At 41.0% G+C, this 22548-nt stretch overlaps 1 protein-coding gene across 1 annotated transcript in view; it reads right to left on the bottom strand.

Moving 5' to 3' along the window:
- FMN1 (formin 1) overlaps window positions 1-22548 on the bottom strand; it is a 400563-nt gene that overhangs the window by 29383 nt on the left and 348632 nt on the right. Inside the window, exon 15 of the mRNA XM_060003541.1 lies at window positions 3912-3963. Coding sequence (XP_059859524.1) covers window positions 3912-3963 — 52 coding nt within the window. The remainder of the gene's footprint in view (window positions 1-3911; window positions 3964-22548) is intronic.

Below are 22548 nucleotides of genomic sequence, written 5' to 3'. Positions count from 1 at the left end.
ACACTTAAATAAACGGGCCCCTTTTCTAGGGTGTTGGAAACTAATCAAAGCAGGCATGGCTGGCCAGGTTTATTACTCAATGCTCTATCATCTGTTCAGACACAGCGTTGGTTTTTTTTTGTGGCCATCCTGAATACTGAGTTTCTAATGGAACGCTATTCAGTGGCGATTGTAAAACCCTGAAGCCCCATTACTGTTACGCAGCACACTTTCAACTCAGTCTCAGTTATTGGGCACTATGTATCTCATAAGATTTTATCACATTTCACAGATGAACTGTTAATTGATTCCATGGCTATGATTAGGTGAGATCCAAGCTGGAGCTGCAGCTCTGAGTCCCATAAATTCTTTGTGCTTCTGTAAATAATAAATCTGTTTTTAATGCAAATTAAAACTACTGGTCAGGGAATTTTGGCTCCCAGTTATTAAAAGACTAGAAGTGCATAGGTGGAGAAAGGCAGTAATTGCCGTAATTTCTTGAGGGACTTCTCTTATAATTCCAAACACACATATTTTGGAGCAAAACCAGAAAGTAGCAATGTCCACTTTTGCCCAGGCGTGACTCCTAATTCTGTGGCAGTCAAAACGCTGAATATACTTTTTATTTCATTCAAAATGAAAATTACATTGATTGTAGCATGGAAATTCGTAAGCAGAGAGTCCCGTAACCTAAAGGAACAGGCCATGAATTTCTTAGGGAGTCACGGGCCTTTAGAACTGGAAGGGATGGACCTGTCAGTCTGTCCAATGTTCCCATCTTACAGCTGAGAAAACAGAGACCCAGAAAGATGGAATGACCTTATTCATCGGCAGAGTTGGGTCCCCTGATTCTCCGTGAAATGCTTTTTCTGCTCTACCCACCCCCTGTTGTTCATACTCACTGACCCAGGCATTTAAGAAATAAAAGAGTCATGTTTTGGTCTGTTTCCACGTTAGACACCGTTGCCACCTAAGTCGTACGTAATGTGTGTGACCCCCAGCAAAGCACATCATTATTCTTGTCTCTTCATTATGTTTACCTTCAACACAGAAACAAATTTACTTGTACAATGAATAGAGAAGAGAAAGTCTTCACTTTTCGTTTTCAGAGGAGCAAATTATCTTCCTATTTTCCAGGATGACATAGTGAAGAGCACAGAAACTCCTCTCACTGGGCTTCAACGCCAGCAGTTCCAGCGTTATTTGGAATGTAGACTGTGAGACCAAGATGTTGCAAGGATGGTACGGTTTCAGAGAATGACAGAATTGTTTGGTGGGTTATCGCAGAGCTTGAGAAAAGCATGTCATCATCCTGCGGGCCACACTTTTCCCAACTCTGAATTGAACGATGTACCCTTCACCACCTCTCCCCCGGGGGATCTGGGAGGCCCTGCTTGCTAACCCTCAAAGAGTATGAAACCTAAAGGAAATAGTGAATTTCAGCATTTTTCCCCCCTATGTGTTTAAGTGAACCTCTTCAGGAGAACCAAAGCAAACAGAGTTGCAGAGGATGGCCTGGCTTTGGCACTCTGCAACTTTAACAAAGTCACTCTGAGGATGTGTGTCTTATTGGATTTCCCTTTGTTCTAGGAAAAGCCAAAAGCTAGAATATGAACCTACAACTATCTGATAAGGTCTAGACTACGTTCCTCCCCACCCACCCAGTCCCGCTCCAAACACAACTCTCTTCCTTTCAGATTTAATTTTGATTCACAGAAGACTGATTATTGAAAACCGTCTGAAATTTGGGCATGAAAACGGCTGTTAGTTGACAACAATATTAGAATTTTCTCCAAGAGACAAAGGGGCAATCGTGCTGTTTGAAATTTCTGTTTCTCAGCAGATAACTAAAATAGCTTTCAACATTGAAAAGATTTATTTCTCATCATATGTTGTGTTCTATGAAACTTTTCTGCTTCACTCTCAACTGTTCCCTGACTCCTTTTCTCTCTGCTGTAATTCCTTGTCTGATTTCTATCTTTTCGATTCAGCTAAACATTTTGAGAGTTCAGCCAATGATTATATCAAAGAGCCCACGGCAAAGGGAACGGTTTTACTTTTGCAGTGTTGAGATGCCAGGGCGGAACATATCCGCTTATTGCCCCTCATGCATGCCTTTAGAAACTGCTGAGGAAAAGCAAATATTCCTTAGCCTCAGAGTAAATTGTTTCTCTTGAGAATACAACATAAGAATTTCCTAAATCTCACTCGAATGTTGCAACACTGACCACCAACCTCCTTCAAGACTGTAACCAAACAACTGTGGTTTCTACGTTAAAGATGGGATCTAACATATTTCATGTATGACATGAAAGCTAGACTACCTTCACCACAAAGTCACGGAAAACGCTGACAACCGAAATTTATGACCCCCCTCAGCATAGCTAATGCACAGCACCAACTTCGGCCCCTCTCACACGGGCCCCCTTTTCCTGAAGCAAGAATCCTGAAGAAGAATTAGAAATTTGACATCCACCTTAGAAAGTGAAATTCTGCTTGGCCTGATACCCATGTGTTGATGGTCCTTTTCATGCCTATGGGATACGTCTATAACACAGACACACCAGCCTGACACACCGATGAAGGGAAGCTTACTACAGGGATAATGTAAGCTCTATAGGGGATAAGGCCAATAAAGGGGCACAATCTAAAAATCTATAAACAGAATCATGTGATTGTCTTGGTTGTCAAAGATTATCATGCAGAGATGATAATCATGACCAAGAACATGTCTGCCCTTAGAAAGATGCAAGATTTGCCCTCGTCTTGCTTCCTTCTGCATATTTATTCTATTGGCACTTACAGCGGGAAGCAGGGCAAGATGTCAGTGTCTGTCAAGGCAGAACAGAGCACTGACTATAGGCTTTCAGTACTCTCGGAGATTGTGGTGAGACGGGAGGAAAAACGTCCATTTCTAGAACTTGTTCACCTGCACTGAATGAAATCCCCTCCTCACACATTCGTAAAGCTCATTTTCCCTTATCTACTGTTTCCTGTCCTTATCTCTTAATTTTCTCGTACTTGTAGAACGGGTCCCAGCAAAATTTATCTCAGTTCTCAGCCCTGAATATGAGAAAGCCTCCGTGTATGCCCCCCTCACCTTTCTAAGAGGGAGGGAGAGCCAAGCTGACTAACCTGGCCAACTGAAAAAAAGGAAGACCCCCATGAGGGATCACAGCCAATGATTACTGGGCTCTACCAGGTGAGGTGGATGGTTCCGCTTGGGTGTCTGTGAAGAGAGGGAAGAACATAGAAGAGGCCTGAGGTAGGTGGGAGGGGGAATAGAAGACCTCTGAGGTCTCTTCCCCTTTTCTGTGCACATAGAGAGGGAAGTCCCTTCTCCCCATTTGTCCCTTGTTTACAATATCCTCCATAATGCTTTAATCTAGTTGTAACACTAAGAAGGACCCCACTGTTCCCAGCGTCCGTGAAGTGTCTAGGAGCAGAGCAGTGGAGGAGAGGCAAACAGATGGAAATGGTGTCCTGACTGCTGAGGCAGGTGAGTCACTTCCGGATGATTCCCTGCTTCTTGAGGAAAACTATTGCCAAGTCCTATTCCTGGAGCTTTCACTCTAGCTCTCCCTAGACTCTTATTGCTGCTGGATGCAGAGTCTTAGCAGATGGGGTAGAAAGAATGGCTAGTCATTCATTTTGCTAAGTGAGATGAGCCAATCATAAAAGGGAAACCTTCTGTATGATTCTGCTTACATGAGGTACCTTAGAGCAGTCAGAGTCACAGAGACAGAAAGTAGAATGGTGGTTGCCAGGGGCTGAAGGAAGGAGAGAACGGGGGAGTTATGGTTTAATGAGTACAGAGTTTGCCTTCAGAGAAGATGAAAAAGTGCTGGAGACGGCTGGTGTTGACGGTTCTTGATAATAACAAAAGAATGGCTAGGCAAAGAAAGACCTGGGGCCAGTTCAGAGCTGCTTACCTTTTCTGTGCATTCTCCAAGTGACTTTCTTCCACTGTATGCTCTTTTTTGGCTGTGAAAGAAATAATTATGGTTAAAATCGTATTTTCTTCCAGCATATCCTTTGTGTAATCTTCTAACTTTGATTATACCCATTCATTATCAAAATAAATCCGAATTAGGGGTTGGAAGGCCCTACCACGTGTCCTGGCAATTGTACTCAATTCGCTACATCTACTACCATGGCTTTCTTGATAATGGTGGCCATATAATTCATGGTTCTCTCTGGGATAGTTTTGAAAGGGGGGAATATTACTAATTACTCTGGGCCAAGGCTTAAATTGTAACATTCCTGGCCAGACTGGATCACGTGGTCAGCCTAGCTATAGCTGGTCTCTTTGGGAGCCTTGGCATGTGCTCAGCACTCCCCCTTTCCCCACAACAACCACTACCACAAAATAAACCCAGTACCACCTGCAGTAGTTCTGCTCAGATTCAAAGGAATTCACTGTAATCCTTGCATACTCTGTCTCTACACCCATGGTCTAGGGAAGCCTATGGTCTCTTTTCTGAGAATGTTTTTAAATGCACTGAAAAAATACTTAAAGTTACTACGGAAATCAACGATGCTGAGGTAGAATTCTGAATTGACAGATTAAGAACCCACACTCCGCAGGGACCACAGGAAAACCGGGAGGTTTCATTTGGGGGTGGTTCTTTTACATATTCTTCTCTCTGATCAGAAAATAAACATTGGGGTGCATGTGTCTTTTTGAATTATGGTTTTCTGTGGGTATATGCCCAGTAGTGGGATTGCTGGGTCGTATGGTAGTTCTATTTTTACTTTTTTAAGGAACCTCCATACTGTTCTTCATAGTGGTTGTATCAATTTACCATTCCCACCAACAGTGCAAGAGGGTTCCCTTTATTTAATATTTGTAGATTTTTTGATGATGGCCATCCTGAGCAGTGTGAGGTGATACTTCATTGTAGTTTTGATTTCCATTTTTCTAATAATTAGTGATGTTGAGCCTCTTTTCATGTGTTTGTTGGCCACCTGTATGTCTTCTTTGGAGAAATGTCTATTTAGGTCCTCCACCCATTTTTTGATTGGGTTATTTGCTTTTTTTTTTGCGGTACGCGGGCCTCTCACTGCTGCGGCCTCTCCCGCTGTGGAGCACAGGCTCCGGACGCACAGGCCCAGCGGCCATGGCCCACGGGCCCAGCCGCTCCGCAGCACGTGGGATCCTCCCAGACCGGGGCGTGAACCCGCGTCCCCTGCATCAGCAGGCGGACTGTCAACCACTGCGCCACAAGGGAAGCCCCTATTTGCTTTTTTGATATTGAGCTGCATGAGCTATTTCATCAACAGAGGAATGGATAAAGAATATGTGGTACATATATATAATGGAATAGTACTCAGCAACTAAAAGGAACGAAATTGGGTCATTTGTAGAGACGTGGATGGACTGTCATGCAGAGTGAAGTAAGTCAGAGAGAGAAAGTAAGTCAGAAGTAAGTCAGAAAGAGAAAAACAAATATCGTATACTAATGCATATGTGTGGAATCTAAAAAAGTTGTATAGGTGATCTCATTTGCAAAGCAGAAATAGAGACACAGATGTAGAGATATGGATACCAAGGGGGAAGGTGGGGTGGAATGAATTGGGAGATGGGGATTGACATATGTACACTATTGATACTATGTATAAAATAGGTAAGGTAACTAATGAGAACCTACTGTATAGCACAGGGAACTCTACTCAGTGCACTGTGGTGACCAATATGGGAAGGAAATCCAAAAAAGGGGATACATGTATACGTATAGCTGATTTACTTTGCTGTACAGTATAAACTAACACAACATTGTAAAGCAACTATACTCCAATAAAAAAAAGATAATACTGTCATAAATGATAATACAACTCTTACACGAGACATCTTAAAAATGTCTAGAAAAATCATCAAGTCATAATCTCTATGAGCCTTAAGATTCCTTTCATTTAGATACCCCATGCTCTTGGGTTGGAAGAATTAATACCATTAAAATGGCCATACTACCCAAAGCAATCTACAGATTTAATGTGACCCCTATCAAACTACCCAGGACATTTTTCACAGAATTAGAATAAATAATCCTAATATTTCTATGGAATCATAAAAGACCCAAAATTGCCAAAGTAATCCTTAGGAAAAAGAAAAAAGCAAGAGGCATAACCCTCCCAGACTTCAGACAATACTACGAAGCTACAGTGATCCAAACAGCATGGTATTGGCACAAAAACAGACGTATAGATCAATGAAAAAGAATAGAGAGTCCAGAAATAAACCCACACACCTATGGTCAAATAGTCTTTGACAAAGGAGACAAGGATATACAATGGGAAGAAGTCTCTTCAGCAAGTGGTCCAGCAAGCTGGACAGCCACATGCAAATCAATGAACTTAGAACACACCCTCACACTATAAACAAACATAAACTCAAAATGGCTTAAAGACTTAAATATAAGACATGATACCATAAAACTCCTAGAAGAGAACATAGGCAAAACATTCCCTGACATAAATCGTACCAATGTTTTCTTAGGTCAGTCTCCCAAGGCAATAGAAATAAAAGCAAAAATGAACAAATGGGACCAAGTCAAACTTACAAGCTTTTGCAAAGTGAAGGAAACCATAAACAAAATGAAAAGACAACCTACAGAATGGGAGAAAATACTTGCAAAAGATGTGATCAACAAGGGCTTAATTTCCAAAATATACAAACAGCTCATACAACTCAACAACAAAAAAACAAGTAACCTAATCGAAAAATGGGCAGAAGACCTAAGACATTTCTCCAAAGAAGACATACAGCTGGCCAACAGGCACATAAAAGATAAAAACTACAATGAGATCAAAGATTAAAACTACCTCACACCAGTCAGAATGGCCATCACTAAAAAGTATACAAATAACAAATGCTAGAGAGGGTGTGGATAAAAGGGAACCCTCCTACACTGTTGGTGGGAATGTAAGTTGGAGCAGCTATTATGAAAAACAGTATGGAGGTTCCTCAAAAAACTAAAAATAGAGTTGCCATATGATCCAGCAATCCCACTCCTGGGCATATATATCTGGACAAAACTATAATTCAAAAAGTAGCCAGCACATGGAAACAACCTAAATATCCATCAACAGATGAATGGATAAAGAAGGTATGGTACATATATACAACGGAATATTACTCAGCCATAAAAAGGAATGAAATGATGCCATTTGCAGCAACATGGATGGACCTAGAGATTATCATACTAAGTGAAGTAAGACAGAAAGAGAAAGACAAACACCATATGATATCACATGTGGAATCTAAAATATGACGCAAATGAACTTATCTATGAAACAGAAACAGACTCACCGACATAGAGAACAGACATGTGGTTGCCAAGGGGGAAGGGGTATGGAGGAGGCATGGAGGGGGAGTTTGGGATTAGCAGATGCAAACTAGTATATATATAATGGATAAATAACAAGGTCTTCCTATATAGCACACAGAACTATATTCAATATCCTGTGATAAACGTAATGGAAAAGAATATTAAAAAATAAAAAAGAATGTAGGGGAAAAAGCCTGGACCTGTCTAAGAGGCAAGAGACCATTGTTTCGGGGTGCGCGAGGAGAGGGGATTCAGAGCACTGTCTAAACGTGCTCCAGAGATGAGCGCAAGCCACGGTTATCAGCGTGCACACCGGAGACGGGCATGAAATGCTAAGGCTGCTGCTGCAGCCACCAAGAAGCCTGTGTGCGAGCACAGGTCACTATCCACACACCCCTTCCAGGGAGCCTGTGCAGCCCGCCACTGCCAGGGTCCCGGGATCCAGGGACAACTCCCCCGGAAGAACGCACGGCGCGCCTCAGGCTGTTGCAACGTCGTGTTGGCCTCTGCCGCTGCAGGCTGGCCCTGCATTCTATACCCCTCCCTTCCCCCCGCCTGAGTGAGCCAGAGTCCCCTAATCAGCTGCTACTTTAACCCCGTCCTGTCTGAGCGAAGAACAGACGCCCTCAGGCGACCTACACGCAAAGGCGGGGCCAAATCCAAAGATGAACCCCAGGAGCTGTGTGAAAAAAGAGAAAGGTAAAACTCTCCCATCAGCCTCAGGAGCAGCGGATTAAATCTCCACAATCAACTTGATGTACCTGCATCTGTGGAATACCTGAATAGACAACGAATCATCCCAAATGGAGGTGGTGAATATTGGGAGCGACAATATATATATTTTTTTCCTTTTTCTCTTTTTGTGAGTATGTATGTGTATGCTTCTTTGTGTCATTTTGTCGGTATAGCTTTGCTTTTACCATTTGTCCTAGGGGTCTGTCTATCTGGTTTTTTTTTAGTATAGTTTTTATCACTTGTTATCATTGGTGGATTTGTTTTTTGGTTTGGTTGTTCTCCTCTTTCCTTTTTTTAATTACTTAAAAAATTTTTAATATGTTTAATAATTATTTTTTATTTTAATAACTTTATTTTTCCTTCCTCCCTTCCTCCCTCCCTCCCTTCCTTCCTTTCTTTTTTCTCCCTTTTCCTCTGAGCCATGTGGTTTACAGGGTCTTGGTGCTCCGGCCGGGTGTCAGGCCTGTCCATCTGAGGTGGGAGAGCCGAGTTCAGGACATTGGTCCACCAGATATCTCCCGGCTCCACGTAATATCAAACAGTGAAAACTCTCCCAGAGATCTCCATCTCAATGCTAAGCTCCACTCAACGACCAGCAAGCTACAGTGCTGGACACCCTATGCCAAACAACTAGCAAGACAGGAACACAACCCCACCCATTAGCAGAGAGCCCGCCTAAAATCATAATGAAGTCACAGACACCACACCAGACACAGCCCTGCCCACCAGAAAGACAAGATCCAGACTCATCCACCAGAACACAGGTACTAGTCCCCTCCGCCAGGAAGCCTACACAACCCACTGAACCAACCTTACCCACTGGGAGCAGACACCAAAAACAATGGGAACGACGAACCTGCAGCCTGCAAAAAGGAGACCCCAAACACAGTAAGTTAAGCAAAATGAGAGGACAGAGAACGCAGGGCAGATGAAGAAGAAAGGTAAAAACCCACTGGACCAAACAAATGAAGAGGAAATAGGCAGTCTGCCTGAAAAAGAATTCACAGTAATGATAGTAAAGATGATCCAAAATCTTGGAAATAGAATGGAGAAAATACAAGAAACGTTTAACAAGGGCCTAGAAGAATGAAAGAGCAAACAAACAATGCTGAACAACACAATAAATGAAATTAAAAATTCTCTAGAAGGAATCAATAGCAGAATAACTGAGGCAGAAGAACGGATAAGTGACCTGGAAGATAAAATAGTGGAAATAACTACTGCAGAGCAGAATAAAGAAAAAAGAATGAAAAGAATTGAGGACAGTCTCAGAGACCTCTGGGACAACATTAAACACACCAACATTTGAATTATCAGGGTCCCAGAAGAAGAAGAGAAAAAGAAAGGGACTGAGAAAATATTTGAAGAGATTACAGTTGAAAACTTCCCTAATATGGGAAAGGAAATAGTTAATCAAGTCCAGGAAGCGCAGAGAGTCCCACCCATACAGGATAAATCCAAGAAGAAACACGCCAAGACACATATTAATCAAATTATCAAAAATTAAATACAAAGAAACCATATTAAAAACAGCAAGGGAAAAACAACAAATAACATACATGGGAATCCCCATAAGGTTAACAGATGATCTTTCAGCAGAAACTCTGCAAGCCAGAAGGGAGTGGCAGGACGTATTTAAAGTGATGAAAGGGGAAAACCTACAATCAAGATTACTCTACCCAGCAAGGATCTCATTCAGATTTGATGGAGAAATTAAAACCTTTACAGACAAGCAAAAGCTAAGAGAATTCAGCACCACCAAACCAGCTTTACAACAAATGCTAAAGGAACTCCTCTAGGCAGGAAACAAAAGAGAAGGAAAAGACCTATAATAACAAACCCAGAACAATTAAGAAAATGGTAACGGGAACATAGATATCAATAATTACCTTAAATGTAAATTGATTAAATGCTCCAACCAAAAGACATAGACTGGCTGAATGGATATAAAAACAAGACCCATATATATGCTGTCTACAAGAGACCCACTTCAGACCTAGGGACACATACAGACTGAAATTGAGGGGATGGAAAAAGATATTCTATGCAAATGGAAATCAAAAGAAAGCTGGAGTAGCAGTTCTTCTATCAGATAAAACAGACATTAGGGCTTCCCTGGTGGCACAGTGGTTGAGAGTCTGCCTGCCGATGCAGGGCACACAGGTTCGTGCCCCAGTCCGAGAAGATCCCACATGCCGTGGAGCAGCTGGGCCCGTGAGCCATGGCCGCTGAGCCTGTGCGTCCGGAGCCTGCGCTCCACAACGGGAGAGGCCAAACAATGAGAGGCCTGCGTACCGCAAAAAAAAAAAAAAAAAAAGACTTTAAAATAAAGACTATTACAAGAGACAAATAAGGACACTACATAACGATCAAGGGATCAGTCCAAGAAGAAGATATAACAATTGTAAATATTTATGCACCCAACATAGGAGCACCTCAATACATAAGGCAAATACTAACAGCCATAAACGAGGGAATCGACAGTAACACAATCATAGTAGGGGACTTTAACACCCCACTTTCACCAATGGACAGATCATCCAAAATGAAAATAAATAAGGAAACACAAGCTTTAAATGATGTGTTAAACAAGATGGACTTAATTGATATTAACAGGACATTCCATCCAAAACCAACAGAATACACTTTCTTCTCATGTGCTCATGGAACATTCTCCAGGATAAATCATATCTTGGGTCACAAATCAAGCCTTGGTAAATTTAAAAAAATCTGAAATTGTATCAAGAATTTTTTTTTGACCACAATGCTATGAGACTAGATATCAATTACAGGAAAAAAATCTGTAAAAAATACAAACACATGGAGGCTAAACAGTACATTACTAAATAACCAAGAGATCACTGAAGAAATCAAAGAGGAAATCAAAAAATACCTAGAGACAAATGACAATGAAAATACGACAACCCAAAACCTATGGGATGCAGCAAAAGCAGTTCTAAGATGGAAGTTTATAGCAATACAATCCTACCTCAAGAAACAAGAAACATCTCAAATAAACAACTTAACTTTACACCTAAAGCAATTAGAGAAAGAAGAAAAAAAAAACCCCAAACTTCACAGAAGGAAAGAAATCATAAAGACCAGTTCAGAAATAAATGAAAAAGCAATGAAGGAAATAATAGCAAAGATCAATAAAATTAAAAGTTGGTTCTTAGAGAAGATAAACAAAATTGATAAACCATTAGCCAGACTTATCAAGAAAAAAAGGGAGAAGACTCAAATCAACAGAATTAGATATGAAAAAGGAGCAGTAACAACTGACACTGCAGAAATACAAAGGATCATGAGAGGTTACTACAAGCAGCTATATGCCAATAAAATGGACAGCCTGGAAGAAATGGACAAATTCTTAGAAAAGCACAACCTTCTGAGACTGAACCAGGAAGAAGTAGAAAATATAAACAGACCAATCACAAGCACTGAAATTGAGACTGCAATTAAAAATCTTCCAACAAGCAAAAGCCCAGGACCAGATGGCTTCACAGGCAAATTCTATCAAACATTTAGAGAAGAGCTAACACCTATCCTTCTCAAACTCTTCCAAAATATAGCAGAGGGAGGAACACTCCCAAACTCATTCTACGAGGCCACCATCACCCTGATACCAAAACCAGACAAAGATGTCACAAAGAAAGAAAACTACAGGCCAATATCACTGATGAACATAGATGCAAAATCCTCAACAAAATACTAGGAAAAAGAATCCAACAGCACATTAAAAGTATCGTACACCATGATCAAGTGGGGTTTATCCCAGGAATGCAATGATACTTCAATATATGCAAATCAATCAATGTGATACACCATATTAACAAACTGAAGGGTAAAAACCATATGATCACATCTCAACAGATGCAGGAAAAACTTTCGACAAAATTCAACACCCATTTATGATAAAAAAAAAAAAACCCTCCAGAAAGTAGGCATAGAGGGAACTTACCTCAACATAATAAAGGTCATATATGACAAACCCACAGCCAACATCATTCTCAATGGTGGAAAACTGAAACCATTTCCACTAAGATCAGGAACAAGACAAGGTTGCCCACTCTCACCACTGTTATTCCACATAGTTTTGGAAGTTTTAGCCATAGCAATCAGAGAAGAAAAAGAAATAAGAAGAATCAAAATCAGAAAAGAAGAAGTAAAACTGTCACTGTTTGCAGATGACATGATACTATACATAGATAACCCTAAAGATGCCACCAGAAAACTAGTAGAGTTAATAAATGAATTTGGTACAGTAGCAGGATCCAAAATTAGCAGAACATAGCAGAACATATAGCAGTAAACTATAAGACACTGATGAAAGAAATTAAAGATGATACAAACAGGTGGAGAGCTATACCGTGTTCTTGGATTGGAAGAATCAACACTGTGAAAATGACTATACTACCCAAAGCAATCTACAGATTCAGTGCAATCCCTATGAAACTACCAATGGCATTTTTCACAGAACTAGAACAAAAAATTGCACAATTTGTATGGAAACACAAAAGACCTTGAATAGCCAAAACAATCTTGATAAAAACAGAGCTGGAGGAATCAGGCTCCCTGACTTCAGACTATACTACAAAGTTACTACAAAGTAATCAAGGCAGTATGGTAGTGGCATAAAAACAGAAATATAGATCAATGGAACAGGACAGAAAGCCCAGAGATAAACCCACGCACATATGGTCACCTTATTTTTGATAAAGGAGGCAAGCATATACAATGAAGAAAAGACAGCCTCTTCCATAAGTGGTGCTGGGAAAACTGGACAGCCATATGTAAAAGTATGAAATTAGAACACTCCCTAACAACATACACAAAAATAAACTAAAAATGGATTAAAGACCTAAACGTAAGGCCAGACACTATAAAACTCTTAGAGGAAAACAAAGGCAGAGCACTGTATGACATAAATCACAGCAAGATCCTTTTTGATCCACCTCCTAGAGAAATGGAAATAAAAACAAAAATAAACAAATGGGATCTAATGAAACTTAAAGGCTTTTGCACACCAAAGAAACCATAAATAAGATGAAAAGACAACCCTCAGAATGAGAGAAAATATTCGCAACTGAAGCAACTGACAAAGGATTAATCTCCAAAATTTACAAGCAGCTCATGCAGCTCAATATCAAAAAAAACAAACAACCCAATCCAAAAATGGGCAGAAGATCTAAATAGACATTTCTCCAAGGAAGATATACAGATTGCCAACAAACACATGAAAGGATGCTCAACATCAAAATCATTAAAGAAATGCAAATCAAAAGTACAATGAGGTATCACCTCACACCACTCAGAATGGCCATCGTCAAATATCAACAAACAATGAATGCTGGAGAAGGTGTGGAGAAAAGGGAACCCTGTTGGGAAGGTAAACTGATACAGCCACTATGGAGAACAGTATGGAGGTTCCTTAAAAAAACTAAAAATAGAACTACCATACAACCCAGCTATCCCACTCTTTGGCATATACCCTGAGAAAACCATAATTCAAAAAGAGTCATGTACCACAATGTTCATTGCAGCTCTATTTACATTAGCCAGGACATGGAAGCAACCTAAGTGTCCATCGACAGATGAATGGATAAAGAAGATGTGGCACACATATACAACGGAATTGTACTCAGCCATAAAAAGAAACGAAATTGAGTTATTTGTAGTGAGGTGGATGGATCTAGAGTCTGTCATACAGAGTGAAATAAGTCAGAAAGAGAAAAACAAATACCGTATGCTAACACATATATATGGAATCTAAAAAAAAAAAAGAAAAAACTCGTTATGAAGAACCTAGGGGCAGGACAGGAATAAAGACACAGACATAGAGAATGGACTTGAGGACACGGGGAAGGGCAAGGGGAAGCTGGGACGAAGTGAGAGAGTGGCATGGACTTATATATACTACTAAATGTAAAACAGATAGCTAGTGGGAAGCAGCCGCATAGCACAGGGAGATCAGCTAGGTGCTTTGTGACCACCTAGAGCAGTGGGGTAGGGAGGGTGGGAGCGAGACGCAAGAGGGAAGAGATATGGGGATATATGTATAGCTGATTCACTTTGTTATAAAGCAGAAACTAACACACCATTGTAAAGCAATTATACTCCAATAAAGATATTTAAAAAAATGTATACATATGTATAATTGAATCACTTTGCTGTAGAGGAGGAGAAAATAACACAACATTGTAAATCAACTATACTTCAATTAAAAAAAAGATGCCTTTCATTATGGCTACAATGATGCAAAATGAATGGGAAAAGAAAATCAATTGTATCTAGGGCCTATGTTGTGATACTTCATGAAAGGTATGAAAGAATTTTAAAATATCACTGTTTAATTAAGCCTAACTCTGCCATGTGCTACCTGTGTGACTAGGCAAGTCACTCATGATCAACTGTGTAGTTACGGCCTCATCTGTCCTCTTAGCATATCCACAGAGACTACCATCATACAGCTGGTATAAAGATTACGTGAGACAATACATGTAAAGCCCTTAGCACCTAAGACACGCTCAGTAAATGACGTGACAGGTCTTACTGGCACCTCATCATCATTCCCTTTATCACTGATGATAAAATGGAAATTCTGTCAAGTTACTCCCCTGCTCAGAACAGCTTGCCATCTCTCTTGACATAAGCTCTGAAGTCTTCACAGTGGCCCCAAGGCCCTGCCAGTCTACCCCCCGGCTCCTCTGTGACATCTCCTCCTCCTTCCCATGTTCATTCCTTTCCAGTCCGGCTGGCCAGCTGGCTGATGGAGCGCACTGAGCACGTGCACTGGGGATCTTTGCACTTGCCTCTCCTCCTCCTCCCTGGGGCCCCCTGCCCACAGTCTCTGCATGACTGGGCCCCTCACTCCATTAGGTCTCAGCTCAAACATCACCTTCTCTGATCCTGCTAAATTAAAGACCATCCCTTGCCATGTATCCTCCCCACCCTTTTCCCTATAGCCTCTGTCTACTTGACAGACTAGGCAGTTACTCATTTGTTTATTATACGACACTGAATGGAAGCTTCAAGAGAGCAGCCACTTCACCTGGCCCGTTTTCTTTTGTGCCTTAAACACGGAAAAGTGTCCACATATTAAATAAATTATTTTAGCTAAAAATGTATATATTGGACAATGGTTGCTTAAACAGAGAGATACTAAGTTTCCTAAACATAAAACTTTATATTCAGAATATGAACACAGGCTAAAGAAGAATGTCAGGCTAAAGTTGTATAGTATTATCTCTAAGTCCAGTAAATTTCAACAAAAATATTTTTTATATTAAAATGATTTGGCTTGGATAACAACATCCTTCTCGGTAAAGTCATAGTCATTGCTATCTTTTGTGCTATGATTCCCCCCTATCCTCCTAGCAGGAATCTCTAGAATTAGTCGGGTTCTTAGTCAATCAGATACAGAGGAGTGACTTACGTCTCTCATGGGCTACCAAGTTCCCCCAAATGTGAAACAAGCTACTGGTTTGTTCTCATCCAGTGATTATTAATTATGCACATGGCCAAACAAGGGGGAAAATTCCTTTAAGGCATGAGTGATCTTCCTGGAGCACAGCTGTTGTTCTCCGTCACCAGGTGTTTCTAACTGGCTACTTCCACTTTGTGCTAAGCAGACTGTGGTCAACCCGTCATTGCATATAAATTTAGTGACGAGAAATACCCTCTCCAAACTGAATTAAGATGAGATTAAGATTGTGCAATAGCTCTATGAATATGGTTATTTGGAAAAAAACAGCATCCGAATGTAAAAGGAGGTATCACTAAGAGGCAATGCATTCTGCAGAACCTCTGAGGGTTTTGGGGACAAGAGCCTTCAGGAAAAGGAGAAGAACCTAGAGATCTCAAGTCGTCCTAAGCTGAGGGCCTATGTACAGACAGAAAAGGCAGTCACCTCCCTGGTGTGACCTTGACTCTCTACCAGCCTAAAATATTTCTCCTGCCACAATGTGTGAAATTTCCAACCATGTCATTATACATTTTAAGTCCTCAAAACGCTCTGAGCAAAACAAAAAAAGACATTACCTAGAAGGAAAATGTTTAAAGACTGGAGTCACAAACTCAAGTTCCAACATCACCAACAAATAAGGTAACTGTAGGCCAAGTGTAAGAATCTTATCATTCCAAAATTCTATCTCTAACTCTTCAATACTGGAACTGACACGATCCCAGTGCAGGGAAGCCACCAGGGAGTGGGAGAGAAATGGGAAGGCCATGCCCCATTTAAGGGAGGGAAGGCACTAGCCACTGCTACCCGATCTTCCACCTTTTTCAGAGAAGCTAGGTTTTTTGTTTTTTTAACACACACACACATATATATATATATATATATATATATATATATATATATATATATATATATAAAAAATTTATTTATTTAGCTGCATCGGGTCTTAGCTGCAGCACACGGGATCTTCATTGCAGCGTGCGGGATCTTTTCATTGCGGTGCATGGGCTTCTCTCTAGTTGTGGTGTGCGGGTTCAGTAGTTGCAGCACGTGGGGTTGCCCCGCGGCATGCAGGATCTTAGTTCCCCAACCACTGATTGAACCCATGTCCCCGGCATTGGAAGGTGGATTCTTAACCACTAGACCACCAGGGAAGTCCCACAGAAGCTAGGATATTTTAAACGTATGTTCCCAACTTTAGAAAGATGTTTCAAACAGTCTGTAGGAGAAAGATCCCATTCCCACTGGCCGTATCTGGCTCTGAAAGCTCTAGTAGCTACAGACATCACGACATAGGTGGGTCTGTTCTTTCATTCCACGTGCCAGACCCTGTTCTAGGTGCGTAGGATCCCCAGTGAAGAAAGCAGACAAACGCCCCTGTAGAACGTTCATTCTAGGGGAAGACAGACAATCAAACCTGCGAGAATAAGATGCAGTATAAGTAATTTTCAATGATGGGTCTTAGATGGAAACCGTCCTTACGCTACAAATATGACGAGTCGTAGCCCTGAGTCCATGTGTGGAGTTTCCTTAGTTTTCTATGCAACAATCCCATGGATAGAGTATATACGTGCTTCTTTTTCAGTTTAGATTTGGTGCTAGGTGTGGGGTAGGGGGGTGGGTAGGCTTCTAGAAGAGTAAGTTTGGAGGTGTTGTCAGATACTGACACAGCACTAGGGGAGATGGAGAAATAACAGGCATCCCCGACCTTGCTTTTCTCTCCTTTCGTTCTCAAGAAGCTGTTTCATTGTCTGCGACAAATTATTTTTCAAATCAGGGGAATAAAAGAGCTGCTTAGAATGTTGATAGTCTCACAGTTTAAGGCAATAAGAAAAACAAACCAGAGTACTAAAATGAGATGTTTCGCTTAACATCAATTCTGTTTTCTCAAGTTCTTTATCGAGTCTAGGTATACACTGTGATGATGGTGATTTACTGGAGGGGCCAGCAGAGAGTGGAATGGTAAGTTTGCTTGGTGACCTACCTACAGCACACTATAATTTCCCTGTCACTGATAGAACTGTGTTGCTTTTCTTACATTTTAATTTTCTCTGTTAAAGAACAATATTTATTTCTCACAATTCTGCGTTGCAGGGAGAAAGCAACACAGCTTCTTTAGAAGGTGTTTTTTGTTGAAGAGCTATTTATGTGGATTGTACGTAATGCAGCCTTTACTGAATAAAGGTCATTTGCTTTTGTGTAAATCTTTAATGCCTTGGCATTTTGTTTCCTGGTTCATTTGATGGCCACTGTCTCATTAGTTATCATAGAATTGCCCCACTATAACAATTCTGAAATTCATTAAGTGCTGTGGCCTACCAAGTGAAGCAGAAATGGTCCTTTCTATTCAATGGTTGTGGCCCCAAAGAATGCAAATCAGAACTCAAGAGACTTAAAGGCCGAGTTTTAAGCCCAGCTCTGCCACTTAAACGTCATGGACAAGTTGCTAGTGTCCTGTGTTTCAGTTTCCTCCTCTGGAAAATAATGATAACACCTACCTCCCACATAGTTATGAGGGCTACATGAAAAGGGCACAGTGCTTGGGTGAATCAGAATCATTGCAGTCAGATCTTTGACGGTTCCTTGTCATGTAGAGGCTGCTGGGGACTCAAGCTTCCAGTGGGAGGGCTGCTTTGGCCAAGTTAAATACAAGTATAGTAGAGTGGACAGAGCTTGCGTTTTGCGGCAGGTGGACCTGAGTTGAATTTCTGCTCTGCCACTTATTAACTGAAAGACTGTGGGGAAGTCACTTAACTGCACTGAGCCTTGCCCATAAAATTGGAATGATAAGATTTATCTTACAAGGTGGCTGTAACTATTGGACACAAGAACATGAGAGATGAACACAGTGACAAACACATGCCAGGCACCCACGGATGACTGCTATTTATCACTGATTGGCTGGAAGCAAATGCTAGTAGCCACCGCTCCAGCTCTCTGACTTCGGGATGAATAATACAGAATTTCAAGCAAAATGCTCTTTTCTTGCTTAAGAATGTCAACCACCATTCTCAGTAGACGATAATTCTCCCTGTGATCATTTTCATGTCAGATCAGGTGTCCTCTGCTCAAAACCTCACTGTTTTCCCATTTTACTCACCTAAAGCTGATGTCCTTACCCTAAAGCTTTTTCACAGGAGGGTGTTCCCTATATCTGACCTAAAGTTATTTTATTTGTTCTTTCAGCTCATTTTGTTTTATTTACTCCTCAGGAGAAAAAGAGAGAAACTGGTTGATAAGTCTGCACATACTGGGAGTTAAGGGGGTAGGTGTGATGGGAAAGGTACTTATGATTATTCCCACTTTTTTTTTTTTTTTGGCTGTGTTGGGTCTTCGTTGCTGCAAGTGGGCTTTCTCTAGTTGTGGTGAGCAGGGGCTACTCTTCGTTGTGGTGCGCGGGTTTCTCCTTGCGGTGGCTTCTCTTGTTGCGGAGCACAGGCTCTAGGCGCTCGGGCTTCAGTAGTTGTGGCACGTGGGCTCAGCAGTTGTGGCACACGGGCTCAGTAGTTGTGGCGCACAGCCTTAGTTGCTCCGAGGCATGTGGGATCTTCCCGGACCAGGGCTCGAACCCGTGTCCCCTGCGCTGGCAGGTGGATTCTTAACCACTGCGCCACCAGGGGAGTCCCCTCACCTAATTCTTTTCACACTTAATGATCACAGGTTATGCAATCTTTGATCTGATTAACTGAGTTACTTCTCCAATGCTAAAGGAAAGATAATGATAGGGGTCTGTTTTAACAAGGTAAGTTTTCTGAGAGCAAAGATTCCTTAAGTTCTAGGCTCCATATAGTGACCTGCAGCAGGTTCCCTGCTTGCACGATATATCCAGTTCTCTGCAGTGCTACCAGATTGCCAGTTTAAAAGGCAAACTGCATTATGCCACTGCTCTGCTTAGTGTGTTCACTTGGCTCCTCCCCTCCACGTCTTCTGGGATGCACTTAACTCACAAGGTACAGTAAGCCCTCCACAACCTGGCTCCTGCTGCTCCCACTAGGTGCCCCATGCTCCTGTGATGTGGGACTCCTCGCCATTCCCGGCATTCCTCCTACTTTCTTGTGCCTTTATCGTTTGGCATACTGCTTCCTCTGCTGTTTAAAACTTTTTAAGTTTTTATTGAAGTATACTTGATGTGCAATATTGTGTAAGTTACAGGTGTACAATACAGTGATTCACAATTTTTAAAGGTTATACTCTTTATAGTTGTTATAAAATATTGGCTATATTCCTTGTGTTGTACAATACATTCTTGTAGCTTATTTTATACATAAGAGTCTGTACTTTTTTTTTTTTTTTTTTTTGTGGTACGCGGGCCTCTCACTGTTGTGGCCTCTCCCGTTGCGGAGCACAGGCTCCGGACGCGCAGGCTCAGCGGCCATGGCTCACGGGCCCAGCCGCTCCGTGGCATGTGGGATCTTCCCGGACTGGGGCACGAACCCGCGTCCCCGGAATCGGACTCTCAACCACTGCGCCACCAGGGAAGCCTGAGTCTGTACTTCTTAATCCCCTACCCCTATCAAGCCCCTCCCCCGCTTCCCTCTCCCCATTGGTAGCCACTAGTTTGTATCTGTGAATCTGTTCCTTTTTGTGTTATATTCATTAGTTTGCTGTATTTTTTAGATTCCACATATAAGTGATATTTGTCTTTCTCTGTCTGCCTTACTTCACTAAGCATAATACCCTCCCAAGTCCATCCACGTTGATGCACATGGCAAAATTTCATTCATTTTTTATGGCTGACTAGTATTCCATTGTATATACACACCACATCTTCTTTATCCATTTATTTGTTGATGGACACTTAGGTTGCTTCCGTATCTCGGCAATTATAAATATTGCTGCTGTGAACACTGGGGTGCATGCATCTTTTCAAATTAGTGTTTTTGATTTTTTCTGGATATATAGCCAGGAGTGGAATTGCTGGGTCATATGGTAGTTCTATATTTAGTTTTTTGAGAAACCTCCATACTGTTTTCCACAGTGCCTGCACCAATTTACATTTCCACCAACAGTGTAGGAGGGTTCCCTTTTCTCCACATCCTCACCAACATTTGTTATTTGTGGCCTTTTTGACAACAGCCATTCTGACACATGTGAGGTGATATCTCACTGTTTTTTTTTTCTTTTTTTTTAAGATTTTCTTTTCTTTCTTTTTTTTTTTTTTTGATGTGGACCATTTTTAAAGTTTTTATTGAATTTGTTACAGTATTGCTTCTGTTTTTTTCATGTTTTGGTTTTTTGGCCCTGAGCCATGTGGGATCTTAGCTCCCTGACCAGGGATTGAATCCACACCCCCTGCACTGGAAGGTGAAGTCTTAACCACTGGACCACCAGGGAAGTCCCCTCATTGTGGTTTTGATTTGCATTTCTCTGATGATTAGCAATGCCGGGCATCTTTTCATGTGCCTGTTGGCCATCTGCAGGTACTCTGTGGAAAAATGTCTATTCAGGTCTTCTGCCCATTTTTCAATTGGGTTGTTTGTTTTCTTAATGTTGAGCTGTATGAGCTGTTTATATATTTTGGATATTAACTCCTTATTGGTCATATCACTTGCAAATATTTTCTCCCATTCAGTAAGCTGCCTTTTCTTTTTTGTTGATGGTTTCCTTTGCTATGCAAAAGCTTTTAAGTTTAATTAGGTCCTATTTGTTTATTTTTGCTTTTATTTCCTTTGCTTTGGGGGATAGATCCAAAAAAATATTGCTACGATTTATGTCAGAGTATTCTACCTACATTTTCCTCTAGGAGTTTTATGGTTTCTGGTCTTACATTTAGGTCTTTAATCCATTTTGAGTTTATTTTTTAATATGGTGAGAGAAAATGTTCTAATTTCACTCTTTTACATGTAGTTATTAGAAAGAGAAATTAAGGAAACAATCCCATTTACAATCACATCAAAAAGAATAAAATACCTAGGAATAAACCTACTCAAAGGTGTAAAAGATCAGTTCTGAGAAAACTGTAAGACACTGATGAAAGAAACTGAAGATGATACAAACAGATGGGGAAAGATATACCATGTTCTTGGACTGAAAGATTATTATTAAAATGACCATACTATTCAAGGCAATCTACAGATTCAATGCAATCCCTATCAAAAATACCAAGGGCATTTTTCACAGAACTAGAACCAATAATTTTAAGATTTGTATGGAAATACAAAAGACCCCAAATAGCCAAAATAATCTTGAGAAGAACACAGCTGAAGGAATCATGATCCCTGACTTCAGACAATACTACAAAGCTACAGTAATAAACACAGTATGGTACTGGCACAAAAACAAACACAGAGATCAATGGAACCAAATTGAGAACGCAGAAATAAACCCACACACTTATGGTCAATCAATCTATGACAAAGGAGGCAAGAACATACAATGGAGAAAAGACAGTCTCTTCAATAAATGTGCTGGGAAAACTGTTTCCTCTGCTTTGAATGCTTCCTCCTCCTGCCTTTCTCCTTCCCAAACACTACCACTGTAAATGTCCTTCCTTTCTTCAAAAACTGAGCTTTACAAGGACCTCCCATGTGAAGCCCTCCACGCGGCCCTCTTCTCCACGGAGTGGTGAGCACTCTTTCTGCGGAGCTCCAACAGCACTGTGTTCACAAACGTGGGACACAGTACTGGAATCATTGGCTGGCAGTCTGCTTAACTCTACCAAACTCCGTGCTTCTTGAGGGCAGTGACCTAATCTTTTCCATAGTGTTTCTCTCAAGTAACACCTAGTAGCTACTCCACTTATCTGACAGATGGATAAACTGACAGCAAGGGACCCAAACTAACAGAATACACTCCCTGCTCACTATCTCCCCATTAAGGGACCAGGGCCCATTTCTTGGCACAGCAATTTCTAATCTTCCATTTTCTTTTTGCAGCAAAATGAAAGAGTCCAGTAGAATCAAAGGGCAAGAAAATACTGTTTTTCATCCTGTTACAATATATCCTGTTTCAGACTGATACATCATTTAGATTGATATATCACAGGCACAAAGAACATAAACCCTTGAGTTTCATTTATATCAGACTGAATTTTCTGAATATAGT

This window comes from Delphinus delphis, chromosome 2 (genome assembly GCF_949987515.2).
Source record: "Delphinus delphis chromosome 2, mDelDel1.2, whole genome shotgun sequence".
In the NCBI taxonomy this organism is placed as follows: Eukaryota; Metazoa; Chordata; class Mammalia; order Artiodactyla; family Delphinidae; genus Delphinus; species Delphinus delphis.
The sequence above is the reverse complement of the archived record's forward strand: the minus strand, read 5'-3'. Positions and strand labels throughout refer to the sequence as shown.